Here is a 16,205-nt window from a genome sequence, read left to right as displayed (position 1 = left end):
ACATGCCCACCACACTCCCCCTCCCACGAGGTTCAGATTCCCTAATTCCCTCCTCCCATCCAGGCCAGGCTGTTCCCCCAGCCTCTCTGTGCTCCCTGCGGTTCAGGGGCCCCTGCCCTCATGGTGTTCTTCACTCCTTCAACCAGGCCTACCCTATGCAGAGCCAATTGTAAGGAGGGGCCACTGCTGACTCCGCCCTGTGCCAGCCTCCCATCCGGAATCATGGGGTGGGGCTGTGCTGGGTCGAGGGGGGCCAATTCCACCCAAAGGGCCCCAGGAAGCAGCAGCAGCTGTGAGAGGTCCTGGGCAACAAGGGAACAAAGCACCGCTCCCCATGTGCCTGGCTCCGGCCATGCTCCTGTAGGGCTCCCCCATCATCCCATTACCCTTTGAAGAGGATCACGGAGGCTGGGCTGCTAAGGGAGCAGCCATCGCTTCTGTGCCAGGCCTGCTGAAGGGCACTGGGCCAGGCCTGCTGCACATGCAGCCCAGAGCAGCAGGGCCCAAGCTCCAGCTTCTCTCTTGTCCCAACAGATCTAAGCCCACAGCTTGTGGCCCTCCTTCCATGTGGGACTCACCCCTGGGCCAGTCCACTAGGTCAACTTCAATTTGTATTTATTACCCTTGCCTGGGATGACAGGGATGATTCTTTAAGCATTTTTTTCTATTATTGATTTAAATTTTCATGGCTGAGGGAGGGGGAGATCAGTCAATTATTTAATGACAGTAGAATCATAGAAGTGTAAGAGTAGAAGCGACCTTGAGAGTTCTTCTACTCCAGTCCAGTCGATGTTAAGATTCATCAAGTTTTGTAACTGTTAAAACACATTGTCAGCACCATGTGTCAAAATATACAAAGTAAATAGCCTTAAATAGCAGTACATTCTCAAGCAGTGTTTTTCCTTTCTTTACCTACCTGTAAATTTTGATGATCAGTTGAAATGTTCTCTCATCACCTGTGTTAATTCAGCAAAATTAACATATACTGATAAATCCTTTCAAGCCAAAATAAGACTCATGAGACCTTGCTGGCCCTTTGTGGAGTGGTGCTTTCTCAGTACAATCTCTACTCCTCTTTCATCAACATGCTCTCCCCAGCCTTCTAGGACTCTGGACTAGCAGAAAAGCCAGATACCCCAACCCCACACACTGTCAAACTAAGAAATGGCAGGCCGGCCTTGGTCAGGAGAGCCAAGTTAATCTCTGCTGTTTCTTCTGGGTGCCTGTAAACACTGTCTCTGTTTTCTCTGGACTGAGCCATAGCCAGAGGGCTCTAATCCAAGCCACAGTCTCTACTAGGTATTGGGTAAATCACTCATCCACAACCATCTGTGTGTATGAGATTGAGCCGTAATGCTGGCTGTCATCCGCACACTGAAGGACACTGTACCCCAGATCTCCAAGACCACCCAGCAGTGTGACTGACCAGTGCACATCTCTCTCTTCATTTTAGGCAGCTGCCCAGAAGGCAACTAATCTGCTCCCATGTTTCCCAGGAGACAGATGCAGAAAGCAGGGATCACTACGCTGGGGCTATGGCAGTAGCAATGTGATGATCAGTCACACACAGTCTCACCGTTAGTCATGTGCTCCCTGCATATTCTAACAGCAAACTCTGCTGGATTATCACATATATACACACACTGAACCCTGTCACGTAGTGACCCCGGTCAGCTCACAACATAGGCTTCGTGATGGTTTATTCACATACAAATTCACAGTGGATCTCCCAGTCCCTTTCCTCAGACAGACAACACCTGGGCCCTGCACCGTGGCTTGTCCAAGTTTCTTGTTTACATGAATCTTCTCGGGTTGGAGAGAAGCTGGTGCAATTGGCTGTTACTGTTTTTTTTTAAGACATCTTTAAAGCGAGAAGTTGAGGGTGGCCGGGAGAGGCGGCTCTGGTCTCTGCCTAACAAATACAGCTGGCAACAGTGCCAAGCTGAAGCATGTCACCTGGACCAGCAAAGAGGTTCTGGGCCCAGTAGTTTGTAATAAACCCACACCCAACCTTCAAGAGGCCAGGGAGAGGATTGGTACGAAACACTACAGGCAGTCGGGGGGATTCTTTGTCCCACCCCCCTCCCGGTCCCACATCTAGTCTCATTACTACAGCTGCATAAGCAGCAGTTCTGAGAAAGCAGCTTTATGCATCTCAGGTGAGGCATGAGCAAAGGGGAACCCTCTAGCTGTGTGATCCCACAGGAGGCACCCAGAGCTCAGGCACCTGCTTTAGAACTGCACAGCCAGATCCTCCACCAGAGGGCCTGGCCCAGTACTCCATGCAGAGGGGACTGGAATTCACATGGGTTGATGCATTTTCCACATGCTGCAGGTGATATTTTGGTGCACAAAGGAGTTTGGAGAGTTCTCCTGGAGCACAGGCCACCACATTCACCGCCAGACTCCCCTCTACCCAGCAGCTGTGGGAAAGGAATTCCGGGCTCAGCTCACAAGTGGCGGGTCAGGCATGTCATAAGGCACCTTCGTCCTTGTGACAGCTAATGAGGGTGGGGTAGAAGGTGGAGAGGGGGCGGAGGTATGTAGTTTCCTCCTGGAGAGAGAAAACTGGAGAAGCTCCTTTCCCATCAGGAGAGTTGCTTCCTTCCAAACAGAGCCTGTTCATCCCAACTGGCAGGAGGTTCCAGCCCCTCTCCCCACACAATCTCCACCAGCCCCTGGCTGCTTTAATGAAGAACACAGGAAGGGACATGCCGCCTCTTCAGCTGAGCTGCACAAGTATCCACGGGTCCTGCTAGCACTCTGGCCTGCTAGGACACTCCCAGATGAGCCACTCCATCCAGTTCTTTACAGGGGAAATGGGAATAGGGGGGAATGGACTTGGCTTCCAGCTGCTTCCATCACACAGCGACGATATGCCCTTCCCATGGCTGCTTCACTAGTCCATGTACCCACAGAGCTATTCCTGGACATGGACCCTCCCAGAGGCCACGGGTCTTCCTTCAGTCACTATCATCACTGTCACTCTCCTCCTCCTTCAGGGCCTCTGTCTCCTCTCTCAGGTCTGCAAAGAAGTCCTCTCCACCACCAAAGGCTTTGCGGCTCAGAGCCTTTAGCTGTCCGGTCTTCTTCCTCTTCCGATAATCATCCACCACCATGGAGCTGAGTGCCGAGATGTCCCAGAATTTCACCTGCTGGTCGTGGCCACAGCTGGCCAGCAGCTGACCGGTGTGGGACTTGGCCAGTTGTTCAATGGGCTCGCCCAGGTGCTGCCCAACACGGCCTATCACCCGATTCGGCAAGATATTCACCGCTCTGGGACAAGAACAGAAGTTTGATTAATGCAGGGCTAGCTCTGCAGTAACTGTGCATGCTACTCCAGCCAACCTACCCGTCAAGAGGAGGTGTCTGGGGCACTAAGAGATTAGGAGAATGTTATACAGGGCCAACTGTCCAGTAACCTTGCATGCCACCCTAACCTACCAGCTGGGATGCCGAGAGCTTAGGAGAAGGAAAGTGCCAAGTGGTTTAAGCCCCAAATTCAGGCTTACTAAGCAAGGGTTTGGCAAACCCCAATCTCAATAGACCCACCCGCTAGGAGATAAATCCTCACTTCATTGTCAGGAATTAATGTAAACATCCCCAGAAATCCAAATCCAGCAGCAAAAGCAGCACAGGGCTGAACACCTGAGCCCAGAGAGGATAATGCAGCGAGAACAGGACCACCCAGAACAAACTGCACGTAGGAACAGCCTGGAACGCACAGGGAGGCCAACCCGGGGATTTTGATTCCTTCCAGTTTAACTGCCTACATCCGGTAGCAGCACAGCTCCCAAAAAGTGTTTCTCTCTCAAGAAGAATTCCCACCAATAGCCCTTTCATGGATGCAGCCAGAGGAATCCAACCCAACAGGCTGCCTGAAGTCCACTCCCTAATCAGGGCAGGAGCTTCTCTTGCAGTACCTTTGCCAGGGTTTTGCCCTGTCTACTTGTAATGTGCCCTACAGATGGGGCTCCCACCCCTTCCCTCAGCAGATTATTCCACAACTGCACTCACCTTAGGGAAATATCTCCTGCCTACATTTTCCCTTTGCCCAATTCCACCCCATTATTCCCTTCTGCCTTCACTCTTCTCACTATTCACACCCTGTAGATCTTCCGAGCAGAAGTCCATCATGTCCTCCCAGCCCTGCTAACAGAAGCAAGTCAGGCAGCCCCCCTTTCCCAGCCTCCCTGCTGGGAGGTGTCACTGAACTCTCTAACCTGATGACTCCATCGATGGAACCTGTGCAGAGGACATTCTCTGTGACTGGGACCATGCAGTCGATGGACTCGGCCTTCACTGCAAAGCGGTCACTGGTGGCACCAAAACCGTCCCAGTTGAAGAGATAAACGGTCCCCTCGCTAGAGCCGCATGCCACTTTCTTCCCCCTCTGGACAAGAAGGAAGAGAATGAGGTCGAGCTGAAAAAGCAGCAATTCAGGACAGGACTAGACCCTTTTCACAGGGGCTCTCTAGCAGGGAGTGCTAACATCAAGGGACCAATAACTCAGGGAGTACAAGACAGAATGGGCCCCTTTTCTCTTAGTCCAGAGCTAACACAAGGGAGTCCATGTGTTTACCGCACCAGGGTCCTTACAGCTCCTGGCTGAATATTAAAGGGCACTGGAGTGCCCAACGCTGCCCACATCTGGGACCGCTCAGTGCTGAGGCAGGGAAGCCATGGCTCTGGATTTCTACCCCACCTGAAGGACAGTCACACAGGTGGCCCCTGTGCTACCTTCATCAGCACGATGGATGTCAGATCTCCATTCTGAGGCTCCGAGAGCAGCTCAAAGCGACGTCTTTTGATGTTGAAGACACCCATGGTTCCTTCGCCACTGTGGGAATCAAACGGTACATTGCACTCACACAGACATGGGATTCTTCACTTCCTGTCCTAAATTGGCGAGTTGTTACTTTTCCACTGCCCCAGAAGTGGCTGCACACTTGAGAGAGAGCAGGTATAAGTGGGATCCTCCCAGGATGAGATGTACAACAAACTCAAGCGATGACAAAGGGGCTGGAACTATGATAACAGCACTTTACCCCTCCTTTGAGGGCACAGACAACTGTCCCATCTGCATTAGACAAACAGACAAATGGGGTGCGAACAAACATGCCCTCACCCTGCAGGGGCTGCTCACAGGCCCCCCAGAGGAAGCTTTGCTGCCTGACATGCCCACAAGTGTCCCCAGGCGCGCGTGGCCAAGGAGCCCAACATCACCTGGTGGTGAGCAAGAGCTTCTTGTTCTCGTCTATGGCCATGCTGCTGATGTACTCCTCGTGCTGCCGCATCTCCATGATGGCTGTGCCTTTGCGGAGGTCCCACACCTTCAGCATCCCGCTGTCGTCCCCCGTGGCAAACAGGTGCTCGTCTATCATCAGCAGGCTGTTCAGTGCCGAGCTGAGGAGACCCCCACCCCACAGTCACCAGCAGAGGCGGGATCCTGAGCGAACCTTTCTACTTGAGGTAGCCCTAGAAGATGCTCACCACTGTGGGGAGGGACCCTGAGGCACCTCCGGGAGCTGTCTGCTGTTCAAAGGCCCTGATGGGGAGGTTTGACTACATGGCAGCTCTAGCCACAATACCGAGCACAGGTGGAATCTGGGGGAGTGGGGTGTTTGGCACTCCAACATGCCAGGTACTCCTAGGGTGAGGGAACATGAAGCGAGCCAATCCTCAGGCAGCAGAGATCTCCCCGTGCAGCTCTTGACCCTCTCCAGGGAGCCATCTGGAGAGGGCAGCACCTCCCATGAGCGTGTGTGAGGGAGGAGGGAACGGTTCCCTCCTGAGCTAGTTCCTGCAGCCTGACTCAGCCCAAGGGTCACGAGCAGGTGACAGGTGGCCACCTGGACACAGCGTGCCACCAATACAGTCCCACCCCATGGCCAGCTCGAGGGTTTTGGTCGTTCCAGCTGCTCTTTGCCCCAGAGTCCCACATGAGTCTTTGATAACCCTGCCAGGCAGGGTAGCATTATGGCAGATTCCCCCTTGCCTCATCCCACACGTGGCCCAGCCAGCAGGGATGGAAACAGGACAGGGAAAAGAGAGAGTGCTCGGGAGACCAGACCAGCTTCCTACCCAGGGGAGCAGCCAGCTCTAGGCTGACCCAAAACACGCACAGGGAGGAACCACTCGCCTGCTCTAGGGAGCTTGCTCAACCATTCCCAGGAGACCCTGCTGTGCGGAGCTGGGCTGGGCTGGGCTGGGCTGGAGGGATGTTTGGGGCCTGGAGCAGTCCCCTGCAGACACGTACTTGTGAGCCTTGGAGAAGCGCGTCACCAGCCGGCCCTCTTCCACACTCAGGATGTGAATGGATTTATCCTTGGACACTGTGAAGAGCTCTGGGGAAAAGACACATCTTATCCATTCAGCACCACCCAGGCCACAAAGGGACCCCAGTTCACACAGCAACAAGAGCTGCAGAAAAGCCTCTGGAATAACACTGAGTTACTCAACTCCAATGCCTGTGCTGATCCCCCACCAGCAGGGCTCCTGCAGGATCCCTGTTACACTGTCAAACCAGCCAGGATCCTAGCCCTGCCTTGGAGTAGCGTAACACAGCATGCCAAGGCGCAGAAACGTCACAGCAGAACAAGACTAGAGCTGCACTAGAGGGAGGAAACCCCTGACTTTCCAGTGAGGGAGGAGAAAGGGGAGCATGGGAATCTCCGCCTCAGAGCCCAGCCCCATCCCCATCCTCAGAGCACTAGTCTCCACAGTACAGACCAACGGCACAGTTCTGAGCAGTCACTGTGCAATAGTTGAGCAGCCCCTGCCCCACCTCTGGCTGTTCATTCCCTTCCCTTCCCAGGCTCTGTGGACCCTCACTCCCCGCTGATCGCAAGGGGTTCTCATCCCCAGACTGGGAGCTCAGCACATTTCCTAAGCCAAGCAGACCTGGGTCTGCTCAGAACTTGGCTGAAATGTCTAAGCAAATCCAGGTGTTGCAGGAAGTACCCACCTGTCCTAACTCCACCCCCCATCCCCAGCTGCATATGGGATGGGAAAGCAGAATGGTACCACCTGAGGTGGGGTCTGGCCAGGACACTGGGAATCACACTCCATCTTTTAGGGAAAGAAGCATGTGACTGTAACAGTCTCTCATCCCACCCGAAAGCTACATCTCCAGCTGCACAGCACTCCCTACTGCAACATCTTGGCATTCATTCGGTAGAGCGAGAGGTGCGCACCGCTTACTGACTCTCCATTAGCATCCCCTCCAGTACCCTACTTCCCCCATATGCCTCCTTCTCAAGCCAGCACAGTGAGAGATCAGGCACTGCTCAGCTCGTGAGACCTGAGAGGATCAGAGCAGATCTCTGTACTCCTCACACTGCTGTGTGGCTGAGACCCAGGCAGGCTTGGCAGCCTCCTACTAGGGTGCAAGGAAAGGGGCTGCCCCACAGAAGGCAGAGATAGACAGATATCCTCTTGCTAGCTTGACCTCCACCCAGTGAGTTTGCACAGGTTGCTAAAATGATGCAAAAAAGCTAAGGGGAAGTGCACTCACTGTGTCCGTCATGGGAAAAGGACACTTCCCGGCAGGATTTCAGGTGATGTCCAGAGGACCAGAGTTCCTGGTTCCCACCCTCTAGGCAGGAGTACGAATACCTGAAACAAAAGCATATGTGTTCAGAGGACACCAGTGGGAGCTGCTTCCTGTCTTGCCCTTCCAGGTGAGGAACACAGCTTTTGGGTAGGGGTGGAGCATTCATATCCAAGGTTAGGGTCTCCTGGTGCAGGACTGGGGAGGTCTGTGCTCAGAGGGGGCTTTCATGGTGCAGGGTTGGAGAAGGGGGAGGATATGCCATGTCCATATTTCCACAGCAGCTGCCAGCGCCCAGAGATGGAAGGGAAATGGGAGTCAGAGCTTTGAGGAGCTGGATTCACAGGTAATTAAAAACAGATCCCAGCGGAGCAGGAGCCCCAGCTCTGCGATGGGAAAGGAATAGGCAGCATCGAGGTTCGGCTCCCAGACCTGCTTCCCAGCACTCACTGTCAGGAACTGGGGACTCTCCACAGCTGGTAGGAGCCCAGTCTGCAAACCAATGGGACTGTGAATGCCAAGAACATGCCAGGACTGGGTTCCCTAGATATCTGATCTAATACCTTCAAGGGAAGGTCACTAGAAAGTCATTGTTGCAGCTGGGAGAGAAGGCAGACTTAGTGAGAGGCACAGAGATCTTGCACTACACGTGCGTAAGTGCAAGACAGATTTGTGGCACCATCAAGAGGTGAAATGGAGCAAGGCCAGCCAAGAACCTGTTCCCAGGCTAAGCCCTTGGCAGAGGAAGGATGATGTGCCCTCAGCTACAGCATCCCAAACGACAATGCTCTGATACCAGAAGCAGCCTTGCTCAGCCCCAATCTTCCTCTGGAGAGATAAGTGGGTTCTTCAAGCCAACTTAGCCCTGGAGCATGGAAAAACCATCTCTGAAGACACATTGCTTTCCACAGGAAGCCTCTCTCCAAGGCTTCTCCCAGCACCATCACTTCCAGCAGCTGAGGTTGGCTCCTATCAACATTGGTGGGGTAACAGACCCCTATCCACAGTATACACCCCATAGGGGCCTCTCTCTCTCTGCCTCCTGAACAGTACTGGCCCCTGGGAGTTTTCTTGCAGCTCCCTGGTTGCACTGCCTTCTGCTTATTATCTACATGATGCTCTTAGATCCAGCTCACACATAGACATCACCATCCACATCACCAGCTGCTAGGATGTCCCGGTTGGGGTGGAAGGCAATGGTGTTGGCAGCAGCCTCAAAGGAGATGTCCTCTGGGGTGTCTCGAAGCCTGGGCTCCTCCTTCTCCTCCTCCGAGTCTGCCTTTGTGGGGTAGAGAGACATGAAAGATCAGCCAAGGAGCCACTGGGCAGATCTCAGTTTCACTCTTCCCCATGTGCACATACAGGGGTTGCAAGCAGGGCCCAGGATCCCCCACTACTGAACCCTCCCCATGTACTGGGGGACACCAGCAGAGCCCCCTGCTGACCACCTTACATGCACCCATGGGGGGAGCCCACCTGCATGTGCCCTGCATCCTCAGCCTCCTCCATAGCTGCCTCCAGCTCCGGAGACATTCCCTAGGTAGAAGGAGAAAGAAAGCATCAGATTTAAGTGCGGGGAGGAGCATCCCGGAGAGTAGGTTGCTGGCGACCCTGCCTCCAAACAGCTTCAACCAAGGGAACCCCCTCAAGGCAAATGGACCCCCAACAAGAAATGTCCCATGGCTATTTCCTGCTACATCCTTGAAAAATCACATTGAATTAAGTATCTTTGGAGTCCACTGTACCAAATGCAAAGATTACGTGTTATTGTGGATCGGGATTGTATGTGACCTTTCTATGAGCGGAGATGGGATTTGAGCCTTGGGAAATGTTAGGAACTTCAAAGGACTATATTGAATAATGGGACTAACCAGAATGGGTTTTTGGACAGACAGTGTCAAGTGGTTTGCCTGGGGAATTTCTAGGGGAGGAAAATGAAAATTCCCAGCTCTAGTTATGCAAAAGCCCAGCCTTTTGAAACTATAAACTGAGGAGAGGATGACTGTCTACTGATTATCTGTTTCAAGAATCGGAAGATCAAAGGTCCAGGCTGTACAAAGGAAAGACTAACCTATTCATGGGTGTACTTGTTCAGAGCTGAAGCTGTTATGAACTTGTAGCCATAGAAAACTCCTTTTGTGGGGTATGAAGGACTAACTTCACCACAGCCGTTGTTGGAGTGAGAGGGTGATCTCTGGTAAACTTATTAGCATGCATGCAAGTTCTTTTATTGTTTTAATGTGTTTTCTCTGTAATGCTTTCACCTTCAGAATAAATGTACTTGCTTAGAAAGAGTTGTGGGGTGACTTGTAACTGTGGGCAATTACACTGTTTATAGTTTCTGAAAAGGGAGAGCAAAGGGCAAATACTGGCCTGTCTAGGCAATCTGGCTTGCTGTGAATAACACAGTGGCAGGGAATGGTGCATCCTGGAAAAATTCAGTCAGGAGGGAGAGAGATGAGTCCCTCCACCCAGCAGAGGTGACAACAATTCTGAGAAGCCAGAAACCTAAAGTAAATGACCTTTCTGGAACATAGGAGGAATACAGATGCAGTTGCCCTGAACTAGGATAGCTGCTACCTACATAGCAAAAAACAGGAAGACAAAATGTTCCTGAGTCCTCCACGGGGCAGAAAGAGAAGGGCAGGGCTTTCAAGCTCCATTGAAGAAGAAGAGTTGCTGCTAAGGACCCACAGGGAATGGGAAAGGAACACCTACTGTTTATAAAATGGAATAAGTTAACACAACCCTTCTCCTTCAGCATAGAAGGGCCTTAGGCCTGGACTACCCACAGAAATTGGACTAGTTTAACTAAAATTGCATAAAACCCAGTTTAGTTAAACCAGTGCAAGTCCCTGTAAATCAATACAAGAGTGTCCACAAAGGGGTTTGCTGTGTGTATCTGAATCAGTTTAAAAAACACACCTTTAGTTAATCCAGTGCAAATTTATGTGTAGACACAGCCTAAGAGATGAACATACTGAATCAAAAAGTGCAGGCCAGACAATGTCAGCAAAAGCTGGACATGTTCCAAGTAAGCCAGGGCGCTGTGCATAACAGGGACAAATTAATTGGTGCAGGACCATGCTCAGGAATCTCAGCGCTTCTTTTAGAAACACCACAAACAAGTATTAAGTCACTAGCACTGAAACCTGTGAATAAAGCCTTAGCAGTGAAACCCAAACACCAACACAGTCATGGCTACGCAGGCCTAGAGGCAGTCTGTAACAGGAGCTCTCAGGTGTGAACTGGCCCATTCATATCAACGGGGCACTAACTCTGGAAGCTAATGGTGATATTTAAAATGCTAACTCTGTCAGCTACTCCACTGCTGATGCTCTTTCGATCTCAACTGCAGGGCTTGCTCATCGCTGTAGGCCGGGTGGAGACGGAGTTAACAGAGGTGCCAGAAGGCAGCTTTGCTGACTCGGGAAATGGGGAATTAATTCACCCTCCCGCCCCTGCTCAAAAGAGGGGAAGGGAGGAAGTTTCCTTTTCCTCAATTTCCCCGCGCCAAAAACCTCGGGCCGCCCCCCGGGGGCCAAACCCAACATCTCCCGCCGGCCTTCGCGGCGCGAAGCCTGCTGCTTTGCTTCCCCCACAGCTTCTCCGCTGCGACTGTGGCATCGAGGTGCCGATCTGCAGCCCGGCCGGACACGAGGGGCGCCCAGCCACACAGGAGCCGCTCTGCGGGGTAGGGGCTCCAAGAGGGAAGCACGGAAGCTCCGCGAGAGGACGGGCCCCGGCGAGACGAAGGAGGTGGAGAAAATCCCCCCTCCAAAAGCTGTGCGCGGCCGGGGCTCGGACCGTGACTCGGTAACCGGGAATTGGCTCGTACTCACCTGCCTGAGCGCCGCCATGGTTGCACGGGTCGGATTCCGTCCTGGCAGCTGAGAAGTGGAGGATGCCTTCCTCCAGCCAGGCGCTTGCGCTAGGCGCCGCCTTGGGTTTTCCCCTGCCAGGACCCGGATGGGGGAGAGAGAGGGGGAGGTAAAGGGGCTTTGACGTTTAATGGTTCATCTTGACTATTTGCATGGCTCCGCCCTGCCGCGATCTCTTATAGCTCGCGGATGGGACGCAGGCTGAGGCTGGTGCTAGCTCAGCGGTTCCTTCGCCGTTCCAATAGCTTGAAAATTCAGCCTAACCCCCGCGGGCGCTGCCTGGCCTTTTGATCCGGGGAACCCACCCGCCTTTTACTCTGACTCCCTGCGTGACGCTGGCCTTATTTTCCCTTCTGTACAACACCGATAAAAGCATTGTCCTGCCTCCTAGGGTGGAGCGAAATATAAGCGTGGCAAGGGCTCAGTGATGCAAGACTTGCGCCTCTGGGTAGCAGAGCAGTAGCGCACCCCTTGCAACCATGTCGATGTCTGACGTCTGGCCCCTTGTCTGTTTCTCATTTCAGGGTTGAGGTGCAGAGAGCAAAGTACTGACATTCCAGCGAGTCCTTGTCGTCCCAGGCTGGTGCTTTGATTTCTGGACACTTTGCTTTCTGTTTTTGTTAAAACTCTGCAGCTCTGATTCCTGTCGAAGGCTTTGCTCCCTGCTCTCAGGAAGGAGCAGGGCTTTGGACAGGGAGAGGCACATGTGCACTTTGGGGGAGAGGTCTCTTCTGTTCTGAGGAGCCTGGTGCCACCCGACTGGTAGTGGCTGCACACCCAGGTTGCGCCCTTTCCTCCAGATTTGGTGCTGCTGTGTCATCATACGATTCGTAATCCCTGGCGCTGTAAGAACATTGCAAGAGCTCTGTGTGTGTTACTCCTCTGGATTTGCCTGTTGGGCAGCAGCTGGAATGGGTGGGATTCAGGGATCTGTCTGTTGGAAGCTTGAGAGGTTTCTGCTTCCCTGATCTCTGTGCATCATTCCTTTCAAACAGAAGGAAGCGGAGCATGTTTGCAGGGGCTTATCTCCCACTAAGGGCAGGCTCTCAAGACAAACACTGCTTTCACTATGTCCGAAGAGTCAACACAATGGTGGCTGGAGACTTTGATGGTCTAAGGCCACATTCTGAGTCACCAGTTGTACCTTTTTCTTGGCATCATTTGTGAAAAAGCTTCCCAGCAGTGCCCATCACTAGGGCACAGAAAATCCCCACACCCACAGCGTTCAATGAGAGGAAGAGAAATGTTAGCCTTGGCTATTGGGCCACAAAGAGCAGCTGAGCTTCTTGGTGGAAGGAGGGATTCAATAGTTCAGGGACCCATAAAAAAGAAGGGAGAAATGGGGTTTAGAAACTTTCCGTTGGGTGTTTGTCTGCCTTTGTCCAGGAACTACTTTTCCAAGTGGAAGGATCAGTTTTCTAAGCCAGCCACCTACTGAGTTTAAAAAAAAAGCGTTTGCAATTAAAATGAATGCATCACCTGGGCCAGAACACATGTCTGCTGGGTACTAGGGTGGTGCCAAGGCCCTTCTGATGCCACAGCTAAGAAAATTCCATCTTGTACAACTAATTACTGAGTAAATCCACAGGTGTCTCCCAGGACATTGTAGGCATTGTAGGGATGGGTACGTGGGCTAGATTGGGCACATACCTTCAGAGGGCCGGCATAGCAACATGACTAAGACTTGCCTCTTTCTTAATGCAAACCTGTTTCTAACTCTACTACAAAAGATCCAGAGGGGTTGTGACCCGTCCCATGCCCACGGTACCCCTGAAAATGCCAAGGTCAGGGCAGGTTGTAAAAAGAGAGCAGATTCTACCAACACCGGTGGGTGGCACTGAAGCCAGACTTCCCAACCAGCCACAAAACTCTGCTTCTGAATCCCTACAGAAGCCAGTATGCAAATACACACAACCCCCTTTACTGCATTTCAGCTTCTGACTCCCAAATCAACATTAGGTCCAGTAAAGAGTCCAGTTATTTAAACTCTATACTCTACTAAATAGGTTCTCTTTGACCCCAAGGGGTCAGTCACAGTACCAGTTCAATATATGTGTGGATCTTACCTAAAATACCACGCTGCCAGCCAATCCTTTAGTAACTAAAACTAGGTTTATTGTAAAAAGAAAGAAAGAAACCATAAGAGAAATTTTAAAGGATTAAAGCAATCAGATACATACAAATGATTGAAAGTCCATATACATCAGGTTTCTAGGAGAATTGTGGAGTTGCAGGCTTGTATAGTTCCTCTGGTGAGCACCCAATCTCTGGGTGGGTCTCAGTCCTTGTTTCACAGCTTCAGTTCAGTTGTAGAAGAGCTGATCCAGAGGTAAGTTGGTACCTGAAGCTGAGGCCTGGCTGAAGACTGGCAACTGACGACAAAATGGATTCCCCAGGCCTCTGCCTTAGATACCCTTCAGCCCTGGCCATGCAGTTTGTAGGGTTTTACCAGGGTGCAAGGAAAGGGGCTGCCCCACAGAAGGCAGAGATAGACAGATATCCTCTTGCTAGCTTGACCTCCACCCAGTGAGTTTGCACAGGTTGCTAGAATGGTGCAAAAAAGCTAAGGCGAGGTGCACTCACTGTGTCCGTTGTGGGAAGAGGACACTTCCCTGCAGGATTTCAGGTGATGTCCAGAGGACCAGAGTTCCTGGTTCCTACCCTCCAGGCAGGAGTACAAATACCTGAAACAAAAGCATATGTGTTCAGAGGACACCAGTGGGAGCTGCTTCCTGTCTTGCCCTTCCAGGTGAGGAACACAGCTTTTGGGTAGGGGTGGAGCATTCATATCCAAGGTTAGGGTCTCCTGGTGCAGGACTGGGGAGGTCTGTGCTCAGAGGGGGCTTTCATGGTGCAGGGTTGGAGAAGGGGAGGATATGCCATGTCCATATTTCCACAGCAGCCGCCAGCGCCCAGAGGTGGCAGGGAAATGGGAGTCAGAGCTTGAGGAGCTGGATTTATTTAAACTCTATCATCTTTACTAAATAGGTTCCCTCTGCCCCTAAGGGGTCAGCCACAGTACTGGATCAATATACGTTTGGATCTTACCTAAAATACCACGCTGCCAGCCAATCTTTTAGTAACTAAAACTAAAGGTTTATTGTAAAAAGAAAGAAATAAACCATAAGAGAAATGTTAAAGGATACAAAATGGATTCCCCAGGCCTCTGCCTTAGATACCCTTCAGCCCTGGCCATGCAGTTTGTAGGGTTTTACAGGAACCAAAATGGAGTTTACAGTCACATGGGCTGGTCCTGGTGCCTCATCAGGTGTATCAGCTTCTCCCCCTGGGCCCCTTGCACCTGGGGATATCTTAATGGGCCATTAAGCGGACTATTGTTCTGCAGTCCTCCCATTTGAAATACAGATATATCAAATATATCTATAACTTCCATTTCACACATCACACATGAACATAAGTATTATCATCTTACTTAGCATACTATAACCTTCCTAACAGTACCTGACATAGCATATCTCACATGAATTAATATGATTTTGACATATTGATGTAAAATATAACAAGTGCTCTGCCCCACATCTACCCAGCATGACAGGGGTAGCCGCTTTAGTCTGTATACAGCAAAAACAACAAGAGTCCTGTAGCACCTTAAAGACTAACATTTCTGCAGGCATAAGCTTTCATGGGCTGCAACCCACTTTGTCAGATGCATCATGGAAAGTGGGCTGCAGCCCACGAAAGCTTATGCCCGCAGAAATTTGTGTCTTTAAGGTGCTACAGGACTCTCGTTGTTTTTACTACAAACGAACAGCCCAACCTTTCAAGTGCTTGTGAAGCTAAGGAGGGGGCAGAGTGAAGCTTGCCCACCTCCTGGGATAATGCGATGGAGCCATAACTGCAGCACTGATATGTCAAGGCGGGAAGCCAGGGTCCCACTGGCCAGCCTCAGCTTTTCACAGGGCAGGGGTGACACACCAGAGCAGGGGTGCAGGAAGTAGGGGTGCTGGGGCCTGGAGGTGTGGCAGCACCTCCTAGCTTGAAGTGGTTTCCATCACATGCAGGGTTCCCAGTTTGGTTCAATGGCTCTGAGCAGCCCACTGTCCACATTGTTCCAGTGCCCCTGGGCCAAAGAGCACCAGGACCGCCACCCCCGGTCTTGGAAAAGTGACCAGGAAGGACCTGCTGTGTCAGAGCCAGAGCCAGAGCCAGAGACAGAACTGAGTGCTCAGGGCAAGAGCAATTAACGCTGAGCCCTGGGCAGGGTAAAAGGCAGTCCAGTGGGGCAAAATGCCAGGCAGCGCCCCCAGGGCTCGAATACCCCAGAAAGGGCAAGGCTCTTAAGACTTTGAGTTCACGAAGTAACCACTGAGCTAAAGCCGGCTTGAAGAAAAGTATCGTCCGCAACCTATGAGATCTTGAGGGCGGGGTCATGCAAATTACCAAAATGAATTATTAAACATCAGAGCTCTCTTTACCTTCCCTTACCCCAACTGGGTCCTGGCAGGGGAAAACCGAAGCAGGCGCCTAGCGCCAGAGCCTGGCTACTACTCAGCTGCCAGGACCAACCCGTGGCCCAGACACGCTAGCCAACAAGAAGTCCTGCCCCGGCAGGCACTGCTCAGACTGACACGGCATCTCCTCCTCCTCCTCCTCCTGTCACAGCCCGAGCTCCGGCCGCGCGCGCGCACGTTCACGTTCCCCATCGCCTCCGCTGCCTCGCCTCGCCTCGCCGTGCCCCCCCCCCTCCAGTCCTCCTCGCTGGGCCCGTTAGGCGGGGTGGGCACTGGGGCATTTTTACCAGCAATGCTGGG

The 16,205-nt window shown here is 52.2% G+C and overlaps 1 protein-coding gene and 1 long non-coding RNA gene across 3 annotated transcripts; one reads left to right on the top strand and one right to left on the bottom strand.

The window, feature by feature from the left end:
- Positions 1 to 500: 500 nt before the first annotated feature.
- Positions 501 to 14,078, bottom strand: WDR55 (WD repeat domain 55). 2 transcript variants are annotated; one of them, XM_067566896.1, is made up of 9 exons: positions 14,017 to 14,078; positions 9,029 to 9,088; positions 8,689 to 8,831; positions 7,517 to 7,617; positions 6,260 to 6,347; positions 5,227 to 5,406; positions 4,741 to 4,840; positions 4,224 to 4,393; positions 501 to 3,276 (listed from the first exon to the last, which is right to left on the bottom strand). In XM_067566896.1, exons 2-9 carry the CDS (start codon positions 9,083 to 9,085, stop codon positions 2,964 to 2,966), a joined length of 1,152 nt encoding a protein of 383 aa, XP_067422997.1. In that variant the 5' UTR covers positions 9,086 to 9,088; positions 14,017 to 14,078; the 3' UTR covers positions 501 to 2,963. The 2 variants fall into 2 exon arrangements, with proteins under 2 accessions (XP_067422997.1, XP_067422996.1); XM_067566895.1 differs by lacking the exon at positions 14,017 to 14,078 and adding an exon at positions 11,395 to 11,517.
- Positions 11,031 to 12,969, top strand: LOC137165590 (uncharacterized). Its single transcript, XR_010923426.1, has 2 exons — positions 11,031 to 11,246; positions 11,958 to 12,969. It is a non-coding gene; the product is annotated as an uncharacterized lncRNA (long non-coding RNA).
- Positions 14,079 to 16,205: the final 2,127 nt, after the last annotated feature.

The sequence above is a fragment of the Emydura macquarii genome, unplaced genomic scaffold, assembly GCF_026122565.2.
Source record: "Emydura macquarii macquarii isolate MOO-44397 ecotype Brisbane River unplaced genomic scaffold, CSIRO-AGI_Emac_v2 contig_2768, whole genome shotgun sequence".
In the NCBI taxonomy this organism is placed as follows: domain Eukaryota; kingdom Metazoa; phylum Chordata; order Testudines; family Chelidae; genus Emydura; species Emydura macquarii.
Note: the sequence above shows the minus strand (reverse complement) of the source record. Positions and strands in the feature narration are given on the sequence as shown.

Coding starts and splice junctions, on each gene's coding strand:
- WDR55 (XM_067566895.1), bottom strand. Junction 8,832..9,028: donor AGGATGCAGGGCACATGCAG/GTGGGCTCCCCC, acceptor TACCCCACAAAG/GCAGACTCGGAGGAGGAGAA. Junction 5,407..6,259: donor CGCTTCTCCAAGGCTCACAA/GTACGTGTCTGC, acceptor GGGTCTCCTCAG/CTCGGCACTGAACAGCCTGC.